This window comes from Trachinotus anak, unplaced genomic scaffold (assembly GCF_046630095.1).
Source record: "Trachinotus anak isolate AG129_WGS33_773 ecotype Australia unplaced genomic scaffold, CSIRO_AGI_Tana_v1 ptg000008l, whole genome shotgun sequence".
Classification (NCBI taxonomy): Eukaryota; Metazoa; Chordata; class Actinopteri; order Carangiformes; family Carangidae; genus Trachinotus; species Trachinotus anak.
In genome coordinates, this window is record NW_027273859.1 from 26,526,102 (window position 1) to 26,546,166 (window position 20,065).

The 20,065-nt window shown below is 39.7% G+C and overlaps 1 protein-coding gene across 7 annotated transcripts in view; it reads left to right on the forward strand.

Annotated features, from left to right (window-relative positions):
• The window catches only part of slc4a4a (solute carrier family 4 member 4a), a 60,844-nt gene that overhangs the window by 16,456 nt on the left and 24,323 nt on the right, over window positions 1–20,065 (forward strand). For 5 of the 7 annotated variants that reach the window (XR_011691695.1, XR_011691694.1, XM_071483893.1 and 2 more), the window contains exons 5-10: window positions 4,811–4,946; window positions 7,540–7,700; window positions 10,513–10,692; window positions 12,370–12,465; window positions 14,063–14,139; window positions 19,656–19,813. Coding sequence is in view for 5 of the 7 variants with exons in the window: in XM_071483893.1 (XP_071339994.1) it covers window positions 4,811–4,946; window positions 7,540–7,700; window positions 10,513–10,692; window positions 12,370–12,465; window positions 14,063–14,139; window positions 19,656–19,813 (808 nt within the window). In the remaining 2 variants the exon portion in view is untranslated. The remainder of the gene's footprint in view (window positions 1–4,810; window positions 4,947–7,539; window positions 7,701–10,512; window positions 10,693–12,369; window positions 12,466–14,062; window positions 14,140–19,655; window positions 19,814–20,065) is intronic. The other 2 variants (XM_071483895.1, XM_071483896.1) reach the window with 2 other exon arrangements.

A 20,065-nucleotide genomic window follows, 5' to 3' on the forward strand; every position in this document is an offset into this window, starting at 1 on the left:
GTCCCATCACTCTGCAATCACCACTAGTGGCCACAGTGGCTGCTACAAAAGTTGCACAGCCTTACTTTAATTTAATTCAAAAGTTGTAACATGAATGGGATGAAGTGAGACATATATACTGGTAAACAGTGGTAATGTTGCTGAGTCTTCCTGGACAAAGGGATGCATTAAGCCTTTTTGGAGACAAACTTGGAGTAAACATAAACTTGACCTTGCTGTTGTGGGTTGTATTGTGGTACAGCGAAATCATACAGAAAATGTACATTCAGCATACCTGCAGACAGCACACTGATCCTTTCATTCCAGGGTTGTTCCCCCCCAGATGGTCTTTGTTACACCTTCACCAGAACCTGCTCACCTCAGCTATCACAACAAAATACCAGAGTTCGATGGTCTGGGCATAAATACTGAGCTCTCAATGGATCACCCTCAGGGTGTCACTCTGCATTCAGCCCAATCCCTGTTCGCTGCCTGTGCGCTAGCTTCCCTGCATACTGAATGTCAGACTTTGTGGCATGGAAAACAGTTCCTGTACTCTCAGTGATCCTCTCTTCCCTTTGAATGAGGTGACGGGGTGTTGCATTATCATTGCATGTACAGTCACAAACAATGAACGTGCTATTAGAACCCATGTAGCCTTTTACTGTGCTGAGTTTTTCAAAAAGGTCAAAGGAGATGGAAGGTATTTGTGTAGGATGCATGTCAAGAGTGGGACTAAACAGGCCTTTAGTGGCAGTCACACTAAGCTTTCTACTAGGCAGCGGGCATTCTTCCTCCATCCCCTATCCCATGAGCCTCTGCTGCTGGGACAAAGTCCTCTTTGTGTGCCCATGGCTCTTGGCTACAGCACACAGCTTTGAAATTGCGTTTGAACGATGGGATTTTCATTTCTATCCCTCCTTTTCGTGCTTGCTCTCACCCCTCTTTGCTTTCACTCAGCACTGAGTCTCACCCCCGCCAGCCCTCCTCACCCACCCTCCCACCTCTCCCTTAGCAACTGCTCAAGTGGGACAGTATTGCATTGACACCAACACTGGATAGGCAACATCAGTTTCTCATTGAAGAATTAGAAAATCTCTCTTTAGCATTTGGATGAGGTCTTGAGGAAAACCAGTTTTTGATGCCAACTAATTATTAGAATAATCTTCAGAACTATTTTTAAATTTCTAACTTTTGCTCTTGAAGAATAGATGAAGGAAAATTTCAAATGTATACATTCAGTTTCTTTCATCCCTCCTTTGTTGCTGTTTGTTCTTTTACCATAAAATCTATATAAAATATTTATAATCAGTAGTAGCTTTAAATTAAAATATAAAGGTAATCTGAGCATGTAGAAAGGTACAGAAAGTAGCTGATTCCAGCTGTAAACTCAGGTGTCAGGTAACTTTCCTAATCTTTTGCCAAAATATGTTTCTAATATAAAGTGTTTCCTTCAGTGGGATCTCTTTACCGTTTATTTCACAGGGAAAAAACAACTTTGTATTGGTGTATTGTTATTATGATTTTATTATCAGGATAATGGATAATAGAATAATGTGTGCACATTTAAGGAATACAGGAGTATTAAGTGTGAACCTACATCACTGAGGCTTTGACCCTCAGCTTGCACTGCTGCCTATTGTTTCCATGAACTTTAGCTATATATGTATTTAAAGCTTGTTTTAACTGTTTACTGTAATCAGTGTAAATCACTGTGGATGAGAGTGTCAGCTGAATGTGTGAAACGCACATGTAAATTATTCCACCTAAGATGTTATTAAACAGGTTGTGGTGACTCAAGCTAGTTGCAGCTTGTGGAAGTGTGTGTGTGTGTGTGTGTGTGTGTGTGTGTGTGTGTGTGTGTGTGTGTGTGTGTGTGTGTGTGTGTGTGTGTGTGCGTGTGCTTGTGTGTGTGTGTGTGTGTGTGTGTGTGTGTGTACCAGCAGACAGTTTATCCCCCACCTAGTAATCTTACAGCTGCTTGTTGTCTGGCTCGTACCTGCTGCTGTTGTTATTCTGCTGCAGAAAAAACACACAATGAGGTGAAACTTCAAGCTTTCATCTCATTTACAGTTTGGCCTCTTGAACTGATTGAATGAATGAATGACTCAGCCTGTAAGAGAGGTGTATATGGAAATGTCTGAACTTCGCCTGCAAAGGAAAGTCCAGCTAAAGACACAACACTCAGGTCAGCCCAGATCATTGTCCCTCCTCTGTGGTGCAGGTTGTTTTACTTCCACTCCTGCATAAATATGTTATTGATACAACAACAACAACATAATACATTAATACAACATAATTTCCCTTCTTACCATTACAGAGGTGGGTGGTCCCTCTACCAGATCAGTTCTTGTGTCCATGTTTTTTAGACTGAGAGGATGAAAACTCAGAGGGAAACCCTGAGTATCTGCATTTTAGGGAATGAAAAAAATGTATTCAATATGTATAGTTAACACTGGTGTCACGGTATTAGCAAACTGTTATGTAATCAGATCAGGCAGCTTTGTTATTATCATTCTCACACACACACACATACACACACACACGAATGTTGGTACTTCTGTATTGGTGTGGACCCTCACTGACATAAGGCATTCCTTAACCTTGACTGTAACCATCACAACTGCGTGCATATATGCTTATGTAAACCATAACCTTGGTGCAGCCTTAACCCTCACAAAACTCTTTGAAGAAATGAGGACCAGAAAACTGTCTCACTGTCTTAAAAAGTGCTCCTCAGATAGATGTATGAGAGCTCACAGACAATAAGAACACCACACTCAGAGCTGTACGATATATTCAACCAGGCTTAGCCAGCAAAAGAGCATCGAAAAGCAACTACAGTTAACGATACATTCGGTATATTTTGGGGGCAAACTAATAACTTCCTTAAGATGTAAGATAGACGTTACACAGTTTCTTAATGTGATGTTTTAAAGGAACTGATGCAGGAGTCTGTGCACAACATCCAGATCACTGTCTGGTGACGTTTACTATTCTGGCAGATGTGCTTATTTATAGAATTTCAATAAATCAAAATACTCAATAGGAATCTAGTTTTTAAAATAATCACTTCCATAAGTTCTGATTTATGTATTCTTATTATATTTGTATACCCATCACATTATATTCAGTGTACATGTAAATTTAGAGGATGCCACAAAAATAGTTGTGATGAAACTTGAAAATCTTGTCTTCTTGTTTAGTAACAATCAGATCACAAAATTTAAATGGCAGTTTGTCATTAGAGTAGACTCTGTTTTCATTAGAGCCCAACACAGGTCCAGAGAAAAAGAGCAAAAAGATCTTGTATATTTGTCATAGCAAATGCAGGCAATAAAGAGGTAAGTCTACAGTCAGTTAACAGGTTCCCTTACACAGGGAAGCAAATCCTCATCATTTGGAAGAGCTGCTGTTTTCAGGCCAAATCACAATAGTGAGAAATTAACTTTGCCCAATTCAATCCAACCTTTTATTAAATTGCAGCTGATTGAGATAGAATTTTGAATTTATTTTCTCAGTATTTGACGTACAGTATCATCTCTGCGTGACAGTTGCTGCCTGTGACAGTAATGGCATCTCTATCTGGGATTCAGCTCTGCCTGTTCGCACAAGATGAGAATGAACTGATTAACATCCACTTAGAGTTGGCCCACGGTAGCTTGTGTCTAATACATTATGCAGCATCCTGCTGACTGACATGACACAGCAAAGGAGTCACAGTGACAGCGACATCAGCCTTAGCGCACCATTTAAAAACAACACATTTTGACATGTCATTACAAGAAAAGCACAGGTCTATTGATTACTGGTGTCCCAGGGCTCTGATTTCATATTGATCTCTGCATCTTTGCAGTTTCTGCACAGTAGCAGTCTGATTACTCCAGCAGAGATGCCATTGTTTCATTTATGTGGGCTTTTCTGTAAACGAGCTGCAGCTCTGATGATGTTCCATGCTCTGGTCTTGTGTGGTTGTTTGCTAATGACATACTTGCATTACATACTTGGGTGGGCAGGCTTTCATGGAGGGGAGCGCGACCATTTGTGGGTCCTCGTTTACAGTTCAAATATCGTTTCCACTTGTTGGAACAAGGTGTGATGATGTCGACATGTTTGAATAGTGCTGAAAAGTATTATTCATATATCAATCCCATTGAAGTTCTGTTTGGCTGTGTTTTGTGTCGCTCTATAAATATTCAAATGAGAATACAAGGGGAAGGAAAGCCAAGCCTCTGCTAAAGAATAGGCCAGTTTGTGAACCATTTCCTAATTGTTAATGAGGGGCTCCAGGGTAGCTTGCCAAGGCTGGAGGGCCAATGGCGATGGCCTGTTTGAACAGTGAAGAGAGGGGGGGCAGAGAGGGAGAAGGGGCTTGCTGTGGGGACACTGTCACTGAGGGGACCCCTAAACCCCATTGGCCCCCTCCTACCTGCTTCACAGAGTGCTGGAGCAGGCAGCTGAGAGCGGCTGTCACTTCCACCCAAGACTTTAATGAGGGTCTAGCTGCTGCTCTGGGACCCTGGTGAGCTTGTGTCATTTGTTGTCTGCTATCTGAGGAGCAAAGCCTGGGTCAGCTGATTTGGAGATTAATAGGTGGTCCCTGAGTTTTTAACGATGTCTAACAACAACAATAACCAAGAGAAGAAGGAGGAAAAGGAAGAGGACACGGAGGAGAAAGGAGAGGAGTTCATGGTGAAAATCCCACCACCTCCACCTCCTCCTGAGGTCAACGCCAAGGGTCCAGCTGAGGAGGGGAAGTCGGTATCCAAACCCTTACCCAATGGGCACCACTGCCAGCCTATGAACCGCAGTATTTTTCCTCTCTCCACAGTCTCACCAGCAGCTGAGAGGATCCGCTTCATCCTCGGGGAGGAGGATGATGGCCCGGCACCCCCACAACTCTTCACTGAGTTGGATGAGCTGCTGTCAGTGGATGGACAGGAGATGGAGTGGAAGGAGACGGCCAGGTAAGGACCTCAGTCTCAGACTCTGGGGCTTCCTCTTCTGTGTGTGCTGTAATGAGTGTCTCCACCGTTTTAAATGGTTTTAAAATGCCCAGACCCTCTGGGAAATAACTGAACAAACATTGTTAAATTTGTCAGTCTGAACAGTTCTTCTAACTTTAGGGGGTTTGGTGTGTGCATTGCATTCCGAGCAGCACAGGTTTCTCCTGTGTGGCCCACTAGTGGGATGGGATAGCGCAGAGATGGGATGATTGTTTATACATCATTAGCGTTGGATGAGTGAAGCTCTCTCAGGGGGAAACTGGATCCTGGGGCTGCTGTTTGAGGCTCCAAATGAGTTGATCTTTTTTTTTTTCTTTTTTTTTTTTTTTTTTTTTATCCTAACCTCTGACCAATTGTACCGCAGAGAGAAGTCACATTTTGGTTCACTGTTGGTTGAATGATTTGCAGAGGAGCACTTCTGAAGAACTCTGCTTACAGAGCCCCTCTGTATAAATACTTTTACTTCTACTCAAGTCTTGTTTTTTTAAAGATTTAGTCCTACTTTTTATTTGTTTGTTTTAAATTAACCTCTCCAGCTTCGAAACTGATATTAACCGATCATGCATTCATCCAGCTTCTGTCCCCTCACCTTCCCCAGATGTACATGACAGGTGATATTTGATTGGTATAGGATTAACAGTTCAGCATGAACTGAATCATTATGTCAAAATTTAAATGGTGACTCTATGGCTTGTCAGTTCTGCAGAAACCTACCTACTGGGAGGCATCATTAGACCTTATTTTAACCTGGACTGAACCAAAAACACGTCAGTCAAAATGCACGTGAAATGAGAGTGCATTATGGCGTTTTACAGTATAGACTGAGGAATTACTTTTCTGATCATGTCATCAATCAACCATCTGAAAAAAAATGATCAAAGACAGACCTGGGATTGGTTTTTTAAGGTTCAACAAGCTTAAGGGAAGAATTCGTTGTCATTCTGTCTAAATTTCTCCTTCACTGCAGACAAGAGTTTAAACAGAAAATGTTGCACCCCAACAAAACTGGTCCACAACTGAAGTACCACAGTAAAGATGCACTAAAATAAGAAATCAATGCAAGACAATCAGAAGGGTTAAAAAGGTTAAAAGAGAACTGCACTTCCAAATCCTTCAAAAAGGGTCTGTTACTTATTTTTTATGTTTTAAAATACTTGCCCTATACATTGCTTACAAAAGGTGAAATGAATCGATCTTAAATCCATAATGTCAAACTTATTATTCTGCAAATAACTGCAGAGATTAAGACACAGTGCAATGTTTCATGAAGTGCACTCAGGGGACTCAAAATGAATAAAAGATCTCACAAGTGCTGGGTAGTGCTGGCTGTACGCCAAGTGCAAGTTTGGCAGCCAAATAAAACCCGGCTATAGAAATAACTGCTCAGTACCAGTTCAGTTTCTCATCCCTCTGACACAGGGGGTTAGGGTTAGGGTTGCGGGGGGGTGATTAAATAAATACAAGAAAGAAATAGATATGATAATACTGCATCTCAATCTAAGAATTGATCACTTATTAGAAAGTATTGGATTCCCAACCAACACCATTAAAAATAGTGCCAAAATCCCCTACGTGACTTCTTGTAAGGTTGTTGCATAATCTGACATTATTGTGTTCAGTGACTTCATGTAGGCCTCTGTAAAGGTACTAGATATAGACATATATGTCCTGAATTTGTGCAGTTATATTTAATTTGAAATGTGCTGAGTTGCCTGGTAACATTGACATCAGCTCCACCTACCCTCATCTGCGAGATGTAAGTTCTTGTCCTCCAGGGTCCATGATTTCTAGGTTAGTTTTTGTATCTCTTATCTTTATTGATTTTGAACATTATTCATCACTTTTCCATAATGATTTGGTTGTATATTACAAGTCTTCTTCAAACAACTTCTCTCCCCCCCAACTCCCAAAATGATGACAATCAGTAACTTACTTAAACATACTTATGTGGTTATATGCATAAGAGGAAAAAAAAAGAAAGAAAAGGCAATGGTGGTACAGTCTCACTCAGTAAATACCAAGATTAAAATGTGAGGTCATCAGGTCTTGATTCCAAAAATGAATCCAATATTTTATGAAAAATATGACTTTTTGAAATTTTGTTTGATCCCATATATAAGTCTTTAATCGCTATACAAGGACTAGCTTACTTACTTACAATGAAATAGTGTACATTTCTCTCTTCAACATTTTCTGCAACTGTCTGGGATATTAGGATTGAATTCTGTTTTTCAGGAGTTGTGTACGTCCCTTATAAGCCAATGATGTGGATCAATTTAAATCTACTCTTAATTGATAACTTTTGTGTTTCCCATTCCTGCTCTATGACATCTGTCTGAAGACCCTCTATCAACGCCCCTCTGTGATAATGTGAGGGTTCTGTAGACACTCTTACCTATGTTAGTTTGATGCACTGAATTGCACATCAGTATTAGTGCTTATGACTATAGCAAATTCTCTGTTTAATCCAGTTTTTCTTCTCACCCCCCCCCCCCCCCACCCCCCCCACCCCCCCCACCCCCCCCACCCCCCCACCCCACACACACACACACAGGTGGATCAAGTTTGAGGAGAAGGTAGAGAAAGGTGGTGAAAGGTGGAGTAAACCCCACGTGGCCACGCTGTCCTTACACAGCCTGTTTGAACTGCGGACGTGCATAGAGAAAGGCACCATCATGCTGGACATGGAAGCTTCTACTCTGCCTCAGGTTGTTGGTAAGTTGGCCTCAGGTCGTTAGGCAACAAGATACATGGCATTACATTCAGGCACAGCTAATTCACATTGGCTGATGTGTTTTAGTTATGCTACCCAGGTGCTGCGCATGGTTTGGTACAATGCAGGAAGTGTTTGAACAGTGCTAAATGCAGTGAAAAGTTATGAGTCATTGGGTGTCTGAAGCACATGACTTTGACACTGGAGACTGGGATCTGGTTCCCAGCTTAACTTTGAAGTTAGTGTTGGGTTTTTTTTTCCAAAAATTGAACAAGAATGATTAAAAGCATTCGAGTGGTTTAGTATTTCACTTCCATACTTTTATTTTAGACCAACCAGAAAAGAGACTAGTCAAAGCTCCAAAAGCCCTGCTAATGCAACTTAATGGCTTCTTTTTGTTAGACCCTCCCTGCTTCTTGTATATTTCAAAATCTACAGCAGCAGTTTGTGTTAACATGTGCTTTTTGTCATAAATTTGTCATCTCCCCCAGAACTATTATGCAACTTTATACACTGGCTGAATAGTGACGCTTAATCTTAATCAAGTGTTTAGTCATTCTAAATGTACTTCACTGAACATGGTCATGGTTATGATCATGATGTGGATCGTAAAGTGACTAATCATAACAATAACAACCGTAATGATGCTTTAATTGCTAACAGGGGATAGATGATGATCAATGTTTGGCAGATGCCTTCATTTGGCATGATTTTGTTATTGGCTCATTTTATTGCTAAAGAACATAGTTCTCCCCCCGTAATGTATTAACCAAAGTAAATTACACATGAATGTAATTTTGTAAGAGACAGAGTTGGACACAAAAGCAAACAAAAGGATGAAGTAATTTTATTAATGAGAAGTATTTTGAAGGTGTTTTTTATTGTGTTAAAGTCTTTTATCATTTGCTGTCACACAATGACATTGATTGAGACAAGCATCTCCCTGCCTGTGATACAAGATCCTGTCTGCCAGTTTGATTTCATCTGCTCTGTGATGTATAAGCAGCAGAGCTGGTCTGCAGTGTTGCGTGCAGGTTGATGCACATTGCACACAAGAACTCAGAGGTTTTTCTTTCTTTATTTCTAAGAGCAGCAAAAGGCCAGAGCTCCAGGCTATACTGTACTTTATGTTGGAACACTGATGGACTCCAACAGTAGTTTGTAAACGGCCACACAAAATCTTCCTAATTTGAGGAGAGCGAGGGCTCTTCAGTTGCTGTGAGATGATCATGTCTCTGTCCTCCAATCTCATGCCACCACCCCGACGCTTTTGTCTGCATGACGGAGCAGGGGGAAGAGTTACCACTTGGAGTGATTAATGTGAAGTAATTGACTGTGCTGCATGGGCTGCACAGGCTGAGCGGTAGCTGGGCCTCTTGCTTTGAGGCCAGCCGACTTGACTGATGGACCATTAACGGCACTACCCCTCCACAAGAAGAGAAACTCCCCGAGGCTGCTATCTGTCAGCATTCAGGCTCCTGACCCTCTTTTTAAAAATAGGCTAGACCTTTTGATTGAGCCATTTCATGATGCCAGGAAGACTCTCATACAGGAGCATTACAGTCTGGGAGGCACTAATTGAGTCCTTACAAGTATGAAGAGACTTTTTATGGAGACTTGGTTATTTACTTTGAGTGAAGCTGTTACAAAATTCAGGCTGTTGGATAAGATGGTGCATTGTGGAAAGAAGTAGACCCAAAATGACTTTGAAAACACTTTGAAAGTAGAGCACAGTTGACTTTGACAAATGAAGAAGTTTTTTTTCATATGTTCTTTTTTTTGTTTACTTTTTTTATTGGTTTACTATACTGTTTCCAGTTAAAGGCCCCATATTTTACACTTGTACTGTGTTTTATTTGAAGTGTTGATATCTATAAGAACATCTATTTGTGGTTTTAAGAACCAAAAACCATCTCAATGTAGTTTTACATCTCCTCTCTCAGGCTTCTCTCTGGAGCTCTAGTGACAACAGGTTAGAAAACAGTCAGCCAATCAGAAGAGAGGATCAGAGCCTCTCTTCTGATTGGCTGACTGTTTTCTGAGTGATCAAATAACAATATAGCAGATTTCAGGTAAACACTCAGAGAAACCAAATCCTGCAAGGTTGGATGGTGGGTCCAGGTGGGTTGGGCCTGGGGCATGGCTGATAGTGGTGACTGCTTTGTTGTGACATCACAAAGTTACAGAAGTCCTGACAGCTTGTTAAAAGGCTCAGTTTCTGAATACAGGCTGTGTGCATTTCTCTGTGGACTGAGGCTTTGATACTTTCACAGTATGAGTATAGAACCTAGACTTGCTTTATAATAAAAAAACACATGTATATCTACCTTTATACAATATATATATTTTGAGGTGATACCTTGGTACCTTTAATACTCCTCAGAACATTTGAATTGGAGCTTTGGTCTCCAAAAGGTTGATGAGTTTATGTCATAGTGTATAAGAGCTGACACAAAAAAATTAATCGGCAAAGGTTGTGACGATATGAGTAAATGGTTCATGTTACTTACAAAGTAAAAGTACCAAACATTTACTACTTGTAGTTTGTTGACACTGAGGCTCTGCTGGCTTTTTTTCTCCATTTTATATAACTTTCATTTGAATAACTTGTTCTTTAACTGTTTGGCATGTATCATTACTTTTATGACTTTTACAAAAATGAAAATAATTATTCGTCAGCGGGTATAATAATGTATAATAATGTATAATATATAGTTTGTTGTGTCTTATAAGAAATGTTCTTCAACTCTAGGTGAAAAGCTCACTTTCTGATCCTAATTATCTTCCTTGTCTCTCCTCTATGTTCACCCTCAGAGCTGATCACTGACAACCAGATAGAGATTGGGCAGCTGAAGGCAGACCTGAAGGATAAAGTGATGTACACGTTGCTACGGAAACATCGCCACCAGACCAAGAAGTCCAACCTGCGCTCTCTGGCTGACATCGGCAAGACGGTCTCCAGTGCAAGTAGGCTGTTTTCCAACCAGGAAAACGGTAATACTGATGCCAGTTTGGTGCAGTCTTCTTTTTTTTATTATTGATTTTAAGGAAAAAAAAGACTTTATGATAAATTTACTGGGTTTAATTTACATTTTTTGTCACCTGAGCTTAGTACCGGAGGTGTATAGTGACTTTTTAGGGCAGTGAAAAAAAAACTAAATACCAAAGGAAACATTTTTGCACTAAATAGTGACAATTGGAATTTGAAAGTCTGTCTTATTAATACTACTATAGTACTACCTCTTTCTCACTAAATCCATCATTCAACTAGTGAAACTAAATTTTCATGATTCCTTTTGCTAATTTTAAACACAGATTTGGTGTTTCCACTCTAACAACATTTAATGTACTCACTGTTGTACTAATACAACATAACTGATCAGAGGCAAAGTTTGTCAGCACCTGTAAGAGCAGGTGGAGCTGATTTCAAATTGACTCGAGCTGTAAATGTCAAGACTTTGTGCATGTTTTTTACGACACTGGTGAGAAAAGTCCAAGTCCAAGGCCCTGGGAAATCATAAATGGGCCAAAGTGTTAGGATAGGATATGACTAATGGACAGAGTGTTGCTCACAGCAGTCACAATGTCTGAATGTTCACATAATTCTCACTTCATCACCTTTTTAATTTTGTTGAAATTTCTGAAATTTCATGTTTGATGTACAGTGGAATATAAAGCCTGTTTTCATCACACACCGGTCGAACTGTCACTCTGCTTCACTGAAAGTTACAAAATAAACTCAATTTAACTTCATGCAAAAAATGCACAAAAGTAACACAATATAAATGGGTGAAATTGGCTTAATTGGACATTTTAATCGAATTTTAGTTGCTGTGTGAAGTGGAATTAATATCCATCTGGTGTGTCTCACTGAAATGCATTCGGATCCCAAATCATTTGTTAATGAAATTGAAATGAACAACTAATGAATATATGTCAAGACTAAATCAGCTGCAAGTAAAAACCTTATTTAACAGAATAGACAATCAGCCTCGGAAGCAGTGAGATTTAAAGTTTCAGTCGTGAGGAAAGTGATGGCCCAAATACACACTGATGTCTATGAGATGTTAACAACACATTTGTGTATGAGTGCTTTGATTGTAACACATTGAGTAACATGATATTTCATTGTGTTGACAATGTAATTAATCTGTTACCGGCCATGGGTCTTTGGAAGGTGAAGTTATTTATGACGAGCTATCAGATTTATGAATCCAGTTTATGACTCTGTCAAAAGAAAAACTCCTTGTGTTCATGATTCGGCTTTGTTGCAGTTTTTAAAAGGGAAATTCAGCACATAAAAGCCTGAGCCTCTTATCTAGATCTCAGTGCTGTGCTAAAGAGCGTCACTGATAATCATTCATTGATTCCGACTTCACGAGGATAAAGTACGTCCACTGATTCATTAAAATACAGTTTGACCCAAGTTCTTCAGTCCAGCGACCCATGGCCTCCGTTTAATGACACCATTCCTCTCACCTCAAGATTTCTCTGCACCTATAGAATCACAGATAAATCATGTTTTCCAAATCTGTAACAGCCACTTGATTTTTGTTCTAACAAATCTCATGCTTCAGCTCAGTGGGCTTGTCTGTCAACCCTCTTTTTTTCCGCCCTTTCTCTGCTTCCCTGGGCTGTGGTTTGATAACCTGCTGCTGCGGCTACTAAAAGCTCGTAGTCCTCTTGAGAACTCTCTGACTTGCCTGTCGGGTCGCATTTCAATGGAGGACTTGCAGAGCCAAAGGAGTACCAGCATGGACTGGCTTAGTAAGTTCACTGGACTGAGCCTACGTTCACACTGCAGCCCACCGATGAGTTCTGAGTCACTGCTCGTGTTTTAGGAAGAGAAATGATAACTGAAGGCTCCAAAGACTGAGACGTCTTTAAAAAGACCAAGTAGTACTTAGTTTTTTCTGTCATCTCACTGACTTCCATATAAAAACATTCACTCAGCCAATCTGCTTAAGACATCAAATTATATATTTTTATCATTGGTAAATGCCAAATCCTGTCAAATACCACGGTATCATATTTTTAGCACATATCTAATCCATGTGACTCAGAAAGAAATTGGAAAATGTGACTCTGCACCATTTTGTTGATGACACAGATTGAAACACAGATTTGTGTCACCTGAGTGAAAAGAACTGAAAAACCTTCAGCTGCAGTTTGAACGAAGTCATGACCAAAATGTAGCGTTAAACTTGACCTCTCTTATCATTCAGACTCCATGTGTCTCGTACAGTACATTTTTATGCTTTATAGAGTAGTGACATATAAATAGTTTTTCCAGTAGTGTCATATGTTTTTGTATATATGACATATGTATCTGCTAATCAGCTATTTGGCTAAAACTTGATATTTGATCCCTAATGTATTTTCCTAAATTTAAGTGGGTTTTTTTTTGTTGTTGGTTTTTTTTAATCCTCAAATTTATCATTTTTACTGGCTGCATCCTACTGACAAGCATGTTATTACCCACAATGCTCGGGGCAGATGTATAAGAAGCTACAGTGGCATCAGAATTTGCACTTGTTGAAGTTTAGTCCTCCTCTGGACACCATCTCTAATCTGTGATGAAGTCAGGACACGGTCTGCTGTAACTCCTCTGATGGTGGAGATGAGAAGCTGAAACTAAAAGTCAGCAGAGTCGATCAGTCGGTTGTTTACATGAGGAAAACATGGACGTTAAGATGAACAGAAACTGTTTTTACAAGATCCATGCACACCATGAAAATTTGTGTTTGAAAAAGATTAAGCACCATAGTTGCAGTTGAGGCTCATTCTGCACAAGTTGAATACTGTTAGCTTTGAGAGAGTTGTTTACAGAATAATAATGAGCTAATTCTGGCTAATGGATGTTTTTGAATTGGAAATCAACATCATGTTTACTCCACAATGTCACAAACAGAAAATTGAATTTCTTTTAACATATTGAGGTATTGTTGCACTGTGTAACTTTAAACACAGTATCATGGACCCTGTGTGGTAAATAGTGAATATATGGAGTTGCTCACAATCTTTGACAGCTAACTGAAGATTTTCAGCAGATAATAAAGATCCAGTCTGAGTGAAATCCTGTTTCTCTTAGTCAGCTTTAAACTTTTGAGTCTGTATGAATTTGTCCTCTAGTGTGCTCCAGAATATATAATATTCATATGATAGTCAGGGGTGGTGTTTCTATCTATGGTTTGCATGAGTATTGCTGCTCTCTGTGTTATTCTTTTGAGCACTGCATGGAAAAAGCAAACTGTCTGGGCCACTGTCTTTTCTTGGGTGTCTGCCATCCTCTTCTGCGCTCAGTTCTTACATCCAGGTGAAGGTGAATCTGGTCTAACTGCTCAGGGTTGCTGTGTTTTAACAGATAGTCCCACCACAACTCACCGGAACCTGACCTCCAGTAGCATGAACGACATCTCTGACAAACCGGAAAAAGATCAGGTGAGTCGACCTGGTGGTTTACTGCTGGAAATCTGACTGTTTTTTTGCTCCAGTGTTTCTGAACTGGTGTTTGTGTAAAAACCTGTCAGTCGAACATTTGTGGGATGATTTTTTTTTTCAGGTATTCTTATGCCTCTGGTGGTCAAAGGTCAAAGATCACAGTGACCCCTCAAAAAAGTTTTGGACTTGTGAACAGAATATCCCAGGAAGTCTTTTAAAGAATCCCTTAAAATGTTGCACAAATGTCCGCTTGGACGCAAAGATGAACTGATGATATTTTGGTGGTCAAAGGTCAAAGATCAGGGTCACTGTAACCTCACAAACCACATATTTGGCCTCTTGAATGTGATATATCAAGAGCGCCTTGGGGGATTTCAACATGCCGGGCACACAAACGTTCACTTGTACTCAAAGATGAACTGATTAGAACTTGGTAGTCAAAGGTCAAAGGTCATTGTGACCTCACACAACACATTTTTGGCCATAACTCATAAATTCTTATATTTATTATGATAAAAATTAACGCAAATGTCTAATAGGATAGAATGAAGTGGTGACATTTTATTTCCAAAAGGTCAAAGATCAAGTTCACTGTGACATCATGATGTCCTTCAAAAACAATCATTATTAAAACAGCAAATGTTTTAATGAACTGGAGTGAACAGATGAATCGCTGCTTCATCAAGATCAGTTTTCTCTTCTTCAGTCTGAAAGTCTTTTTGAGAATTAAAAGTTTGATATATATCAGCTGAATTAGTTTTGTTAGGTCATGACATCCCTTGCCACCAAAAATCTCCAGGTTTTAACTTAATTAAGTTGCCTTGACTGGTGCCGGTTAAATAGGGATTATGCCTCGGTAACAACTGTTTAATGCAGATTTAAAAGTAGGGTTAATGCAGTCACTGCTGCCTGTTAATCTGGTGCATTGGTCCAGTGTGGTGCAGAAAAGGGGCAGTAACAGTAAGAAGGGTCAATCATTTATTTAACAGCCTTCTTGAACTGACATTAATCACATGCAAATGCCTTTCAAGCTCGACTGGACCACAACGACAGAATCGCAGGCTGGCTTTGTGGGCGCTAACTTGTTAGCCTGATGTAGCTTCATCCACTGCAGAGCTGGAGGGACCAGTCAGAGCAGACTGAGGCTGCCAGTTCAGAGCAGAGACAACACTGTCTAAAGTGCATTGTTCCACACACTGTCGTCATCACGCAGCCTGCTGCAGCTGCTCCAAACCTGCCGCAGCCAAGTCTGTAAAACTATGTTCAACTTGCTTATGTAATATCTCTACTTAGCAGATTATTGTAGAATCTAAATAACTTTCCCTTTTGTGGTCAATGTGGAGATTGTTATAAGAAGAGGGGGCTGCAGTGAGGATGATGCCTAGACCAAGAATCTGTGGTATAATGAAAAACACACAGAGACAGAGCGAGAATGAAGAGAAAAAAATCAATGATTAAGTCACAGTGGAGAGTCCACACCCAAACGCACACCTGTACTTGTCAGTCCACCTCCACTACAACTGTCTGATACACTCTGTCTTAGATTATCAGTCACACCCAGAGGAGATAGCAGAGTTTTTTCCCCTCTGAGTGTTTATTATGTTTATTATCAATTCATTTCCATCAGTTGTGACATGTTCACTTCTCCTTTGCCCCTTGCTGTTTGTATGGCTCACACTTATCACATCTATCTGGCCTGCTTATAGAAGACACTCATCACATATCACACATCGGCTGCCTGCCTTGTTTAAATGACAAGTGTAGCAGGAGAAATACCGAAGCTCCTGCAGTGTTTCCCATTCTAGTCTGAGTGGGTCAGAGAGAAAATGTAAGCTGTATAAGTTTGTTTTGAAGCTGCAGTCACAGGAACGTGTTGGGTCTGAGCTAATTTCCATTTCATCTCCCAGTCTGAGTGGATCATGACAGCAGCAAAACAAATTCATTTACAGATCATTATATCAGTAAAACTTCTACAGATGACCATGAGTCTCTCTGCACTAGTGTTTTCCAGAATGGTTGCATCATACTGTTCCATTTGATTCTGATTGAGGGACAGTTAGGTTACCACAGTTCACAGCAGATATTCGTTTGATATGGTCTCATCTCAGTCCTCTGGGAGAAGAGAATTAGGTCAAACTGACCCACTAAGTCCTCCTGTGGGACAGATTGAGTAGGAAAGGGACAACTGGACAGGAAGTGGGTCTCCTAAACTAAAGCTCTTCCACACCCACTCAGCCTGTTAATACCATTCAGAGGTTTCCTCTGTGGGCCAACGAGAGCTGATCGCTTTTCCTCACACGTCTGATAACTTTGTGCTTAACAATAGAGATAAAATGGACACAAGAACCGAGCAGATTGACATTCACAGACCAGAGTAAGATTAGGTGCATAGTAGAATTATGAACACACATTTGACCTTGTCTTGTCATTAGACTGATGTGCTGTCCAGAAGACCTTACTTGTTTCAGAGACTAGATCTTACAGTGATTTTGACTGTGTGCAAATATTCTCACAATCTCTTGTATTGTGTTCTCTCTCTGTACTGCAGTAGTTAACTTTAAGGATTCATCCAGATTAAATGAAGAGTGTAGAGTGCAGAGGAGCTGTAAATTTCTAAACTTTTCTTTTTTCTTTTTTTTACCTTTACCTTTAGGCAGGTTACATCTGACCTCTGCACCATGTACAGTTATTGTAAATGTAGAGGAAATATTTTGCTGCTGATCTCTAGTTGTATCTATTCATGCAGATAGTTTTGGTTTTATTTATCTGAGGTTTTTGCATCCACCCCAATATAACTGGGATGAATGGAAATTCTTTTGCTTTGAAAAATAACATTTACAAAATGTAACATCAATGTCAACAGAAACAAGAAATGAAATTGTATCACATCACACCTTCTCAGATCTCTCTTACCTACGGAAGGTCTGACTGGATGAACCAATTATACCTCATCTAAAATGTTTTAGATGAAGCAGCTTTTGGTTTTTATTGGTCGTACCTGCTATTTGAAAATCAGTTTTTTGTAGTTTTTTTTTATTTGGGTGAAAAATGAAAGAAAAAGCAACAATATTTCATGTGAATTTGTGCGTCATGCCAGTTCAGGATTAACTGGCAACAGACCAGATTGAGGTAAACGTAGTTTACGAGGGCAGTGTGGCGTGGATTAGCAGTGATCGGACACAGGTCAGGGTGTACAGTTACGCAGGTTTAACCTCGACTCAATCATTTACAGACAAAGTCTTTGCCAAGACGGCTCAACAGCCCCTGATTGGATGTGTTTGGACCTCACCAGCGGTCACAAGTTTATGAGATTTGCGTTCTCAGAGGTTGACAACAGTGATCCTACAAGTACCTGATCTGGGTTGGCGGGCATGATGATGAATAGTAGACAGATCGATTGGCTTCTTTTTAATTATTGATATTGATGATTTGATCACCTAGTTGTACTTTGTGGATAAAAATTGGTCCTTTATCTTTTTTTTTTTTTTGTTAAACAATTCACTTTTCATTTTATCATATTGTAGACTCTTTTACGACATCTCAGAGTGACAAAACTGCTCTGAGTTTATGTCTGAAACTTATCAGACCATTTTTCTGAACAGGTGATTCATTTCTTGATATGTTAAGTGTATGTATTTAAATACGTCTTCTGCACTGTTGCAGCCCGGACCACACATTTCCATACAACAAGCATGAATCACAAACAAAACACTAGCATTATAAAATAAAAACTGTGGTAAAACTGAGGCTATTTTTATTGACCCTGCTTTATTGTTATATAACCTCAACCAAGGAAGCTCTGTTTTCATACATTTTTTGTTCATTTGTTTATTTGTCAGTAGGATTACACAAAAAGTACTGAATTGATTTGTACTGAAGTGGAGGGATGGGGCAGCGGCCAGGAAATTCAATTTTGTTGCAGATCCAGTCAAAGGGACTGATCCAAGAATATTTTATCACTTTTTTGTCAACAAGATTTTTAGACATTTTCATGAATATTTTGCCTTAGCAGAAGTATGTGCTCTGCTGAGTTTCATTCTAGTAGGTATTTCTCTCTTTGTATGGAAAACACACATCAGTGAGATATAAGGAACAGCCCTCCTGAAATCTATCAGTGTTTGTTCTTGTTAGTGTAGCAGGTAATAGATTGTCCTCAGGATTGTTGGAGAATTAAGGGTGAAAAGAGTGGAGTTGTACATATGGATCATTATGTCATCTGTTGATGAAAAATGCAAGAAATCCATTGTGCATGTTCATGTGGTTGTAGAAACATGGATAGTTTACCAGTGGTGAGTGAATTTTCAGTGAAAGTACTATATTGAGAAGGTGATGATAATTTGGGCGGAAGAAACACTTTATTGATGTTGTCAAATACATTACAATAATCAGTTGTGTTATTTGTGCAGGCTTTTAAGATATTTTCTTTACAAGAAAAGTGTTGAATATTTAAGTATCATAAAGGTTTGAATTAAACAGGCTCATGTAATGAAGGATGAGAATATTGGACATTTCTGGTTTGAGGTTAATTAATGAATGAATTCAAACTGAACTGAATCTATTGTTATGTGAGGAGTATACTTCAATCTGACGGGAGGTACTTTGATGTTGGGTCCTATGGATTGTCACTGGCTGTGTCTTGGTAAATGTTTCCTGCCTGCTTTCTGTTGGTTTAAAGTTAATGTATAACACAGTAGTTTTCCATGTTAATCTTATCTACATATTTATGATTCATTGTCTTTGAAGTTTTATGTATTAATTATCTCAATTTTCCCCTAAGCATGCCACCTTTTTATCATAGGAATGAAATCTAATGTGATTGAAAGTGTGGGATAACGGCTACTGGGGTGGAACCAAAGAAAAGTCAGTGGATCTGAAGAGCTTTTTAGTTTCAAGAGCTTTCATGTAACAATTAAACAAATATGAACCTCAAATTCTGTAGCATGATGTCATCTAGTTTACCAGTCAGTCTGGGGAGTGTAGTTTTCTCTGGGCACTATGCTCAGCTGCAGGTGCTCATGAGTTTGAATATAATTTTGAACATTTATGTTAAAAGAGCTATTTGCAAGTGCTAAGTCTCTTCTACTGAATGCTAACCAGCTAGCCCTGGGTTGTCTCATCACTTTCTAGTGAGTCACACCACATTCGGCGGCAGAGAAAACGTAGAAATAGCCCCTTTAAGTTTATCAGTGGCTCTCGCAGGCTGACAAACTCAGTTACTCAGAGACATGACTGTAGGACTTTAATCGGCTTTGGAGGTAAAATGTTGGACCTGTGGAGCTCAGCAGGCGTCTTCATACATCCCACCATCACCATGACAGAAAGAAACACAGACCTCGTGTCACTGCTTGTTCATTATTTAGACACGATGGGAGCCTCCTGTGTTGGTATTTAAGCTGAATGGGATTGTCTTGTTTTGATATAGGTTGTTTCATTTCGTGTGCTCTGCAGTCGACAGTTTGCTGGTGTGAACTTAACATTTATTGTCTCCTCCTGTTTTCTGTCTTTTGTACTTTTAGCTGAGGAACAAGTTCATGAAGAAGTTGCCAAGAGACGCCGAGGCCTCCAACGTGCTGGTGGGGGAGGTGGACTTCCTGGACGCTCCATTTGTGGCGTTTGTTCGTCTGCAGCAAGCTGTGATGCTGGGAGCCCTGACGGAGGTCCCTGTTCCCACAAGGTGCCTGAGATTCATGAAATTCATAGATAAGAGTTCAAGTTTAATGTAGGAAGATGCGTCAGTGCAGGATTTCCATGCAGACAGTTGGGTTGTCTTGGTGCAGGTCAGGCTGCCTTACACATATATTTTATGGTTTATTATAACATTGACAGAAATTTGCAAAAACACAAAAGAACAATAAAATCTCTAATCAGCATCACATTTATTTATATTTTAAATTTATATTTATATTTAATTATAGAAGAAATCCAA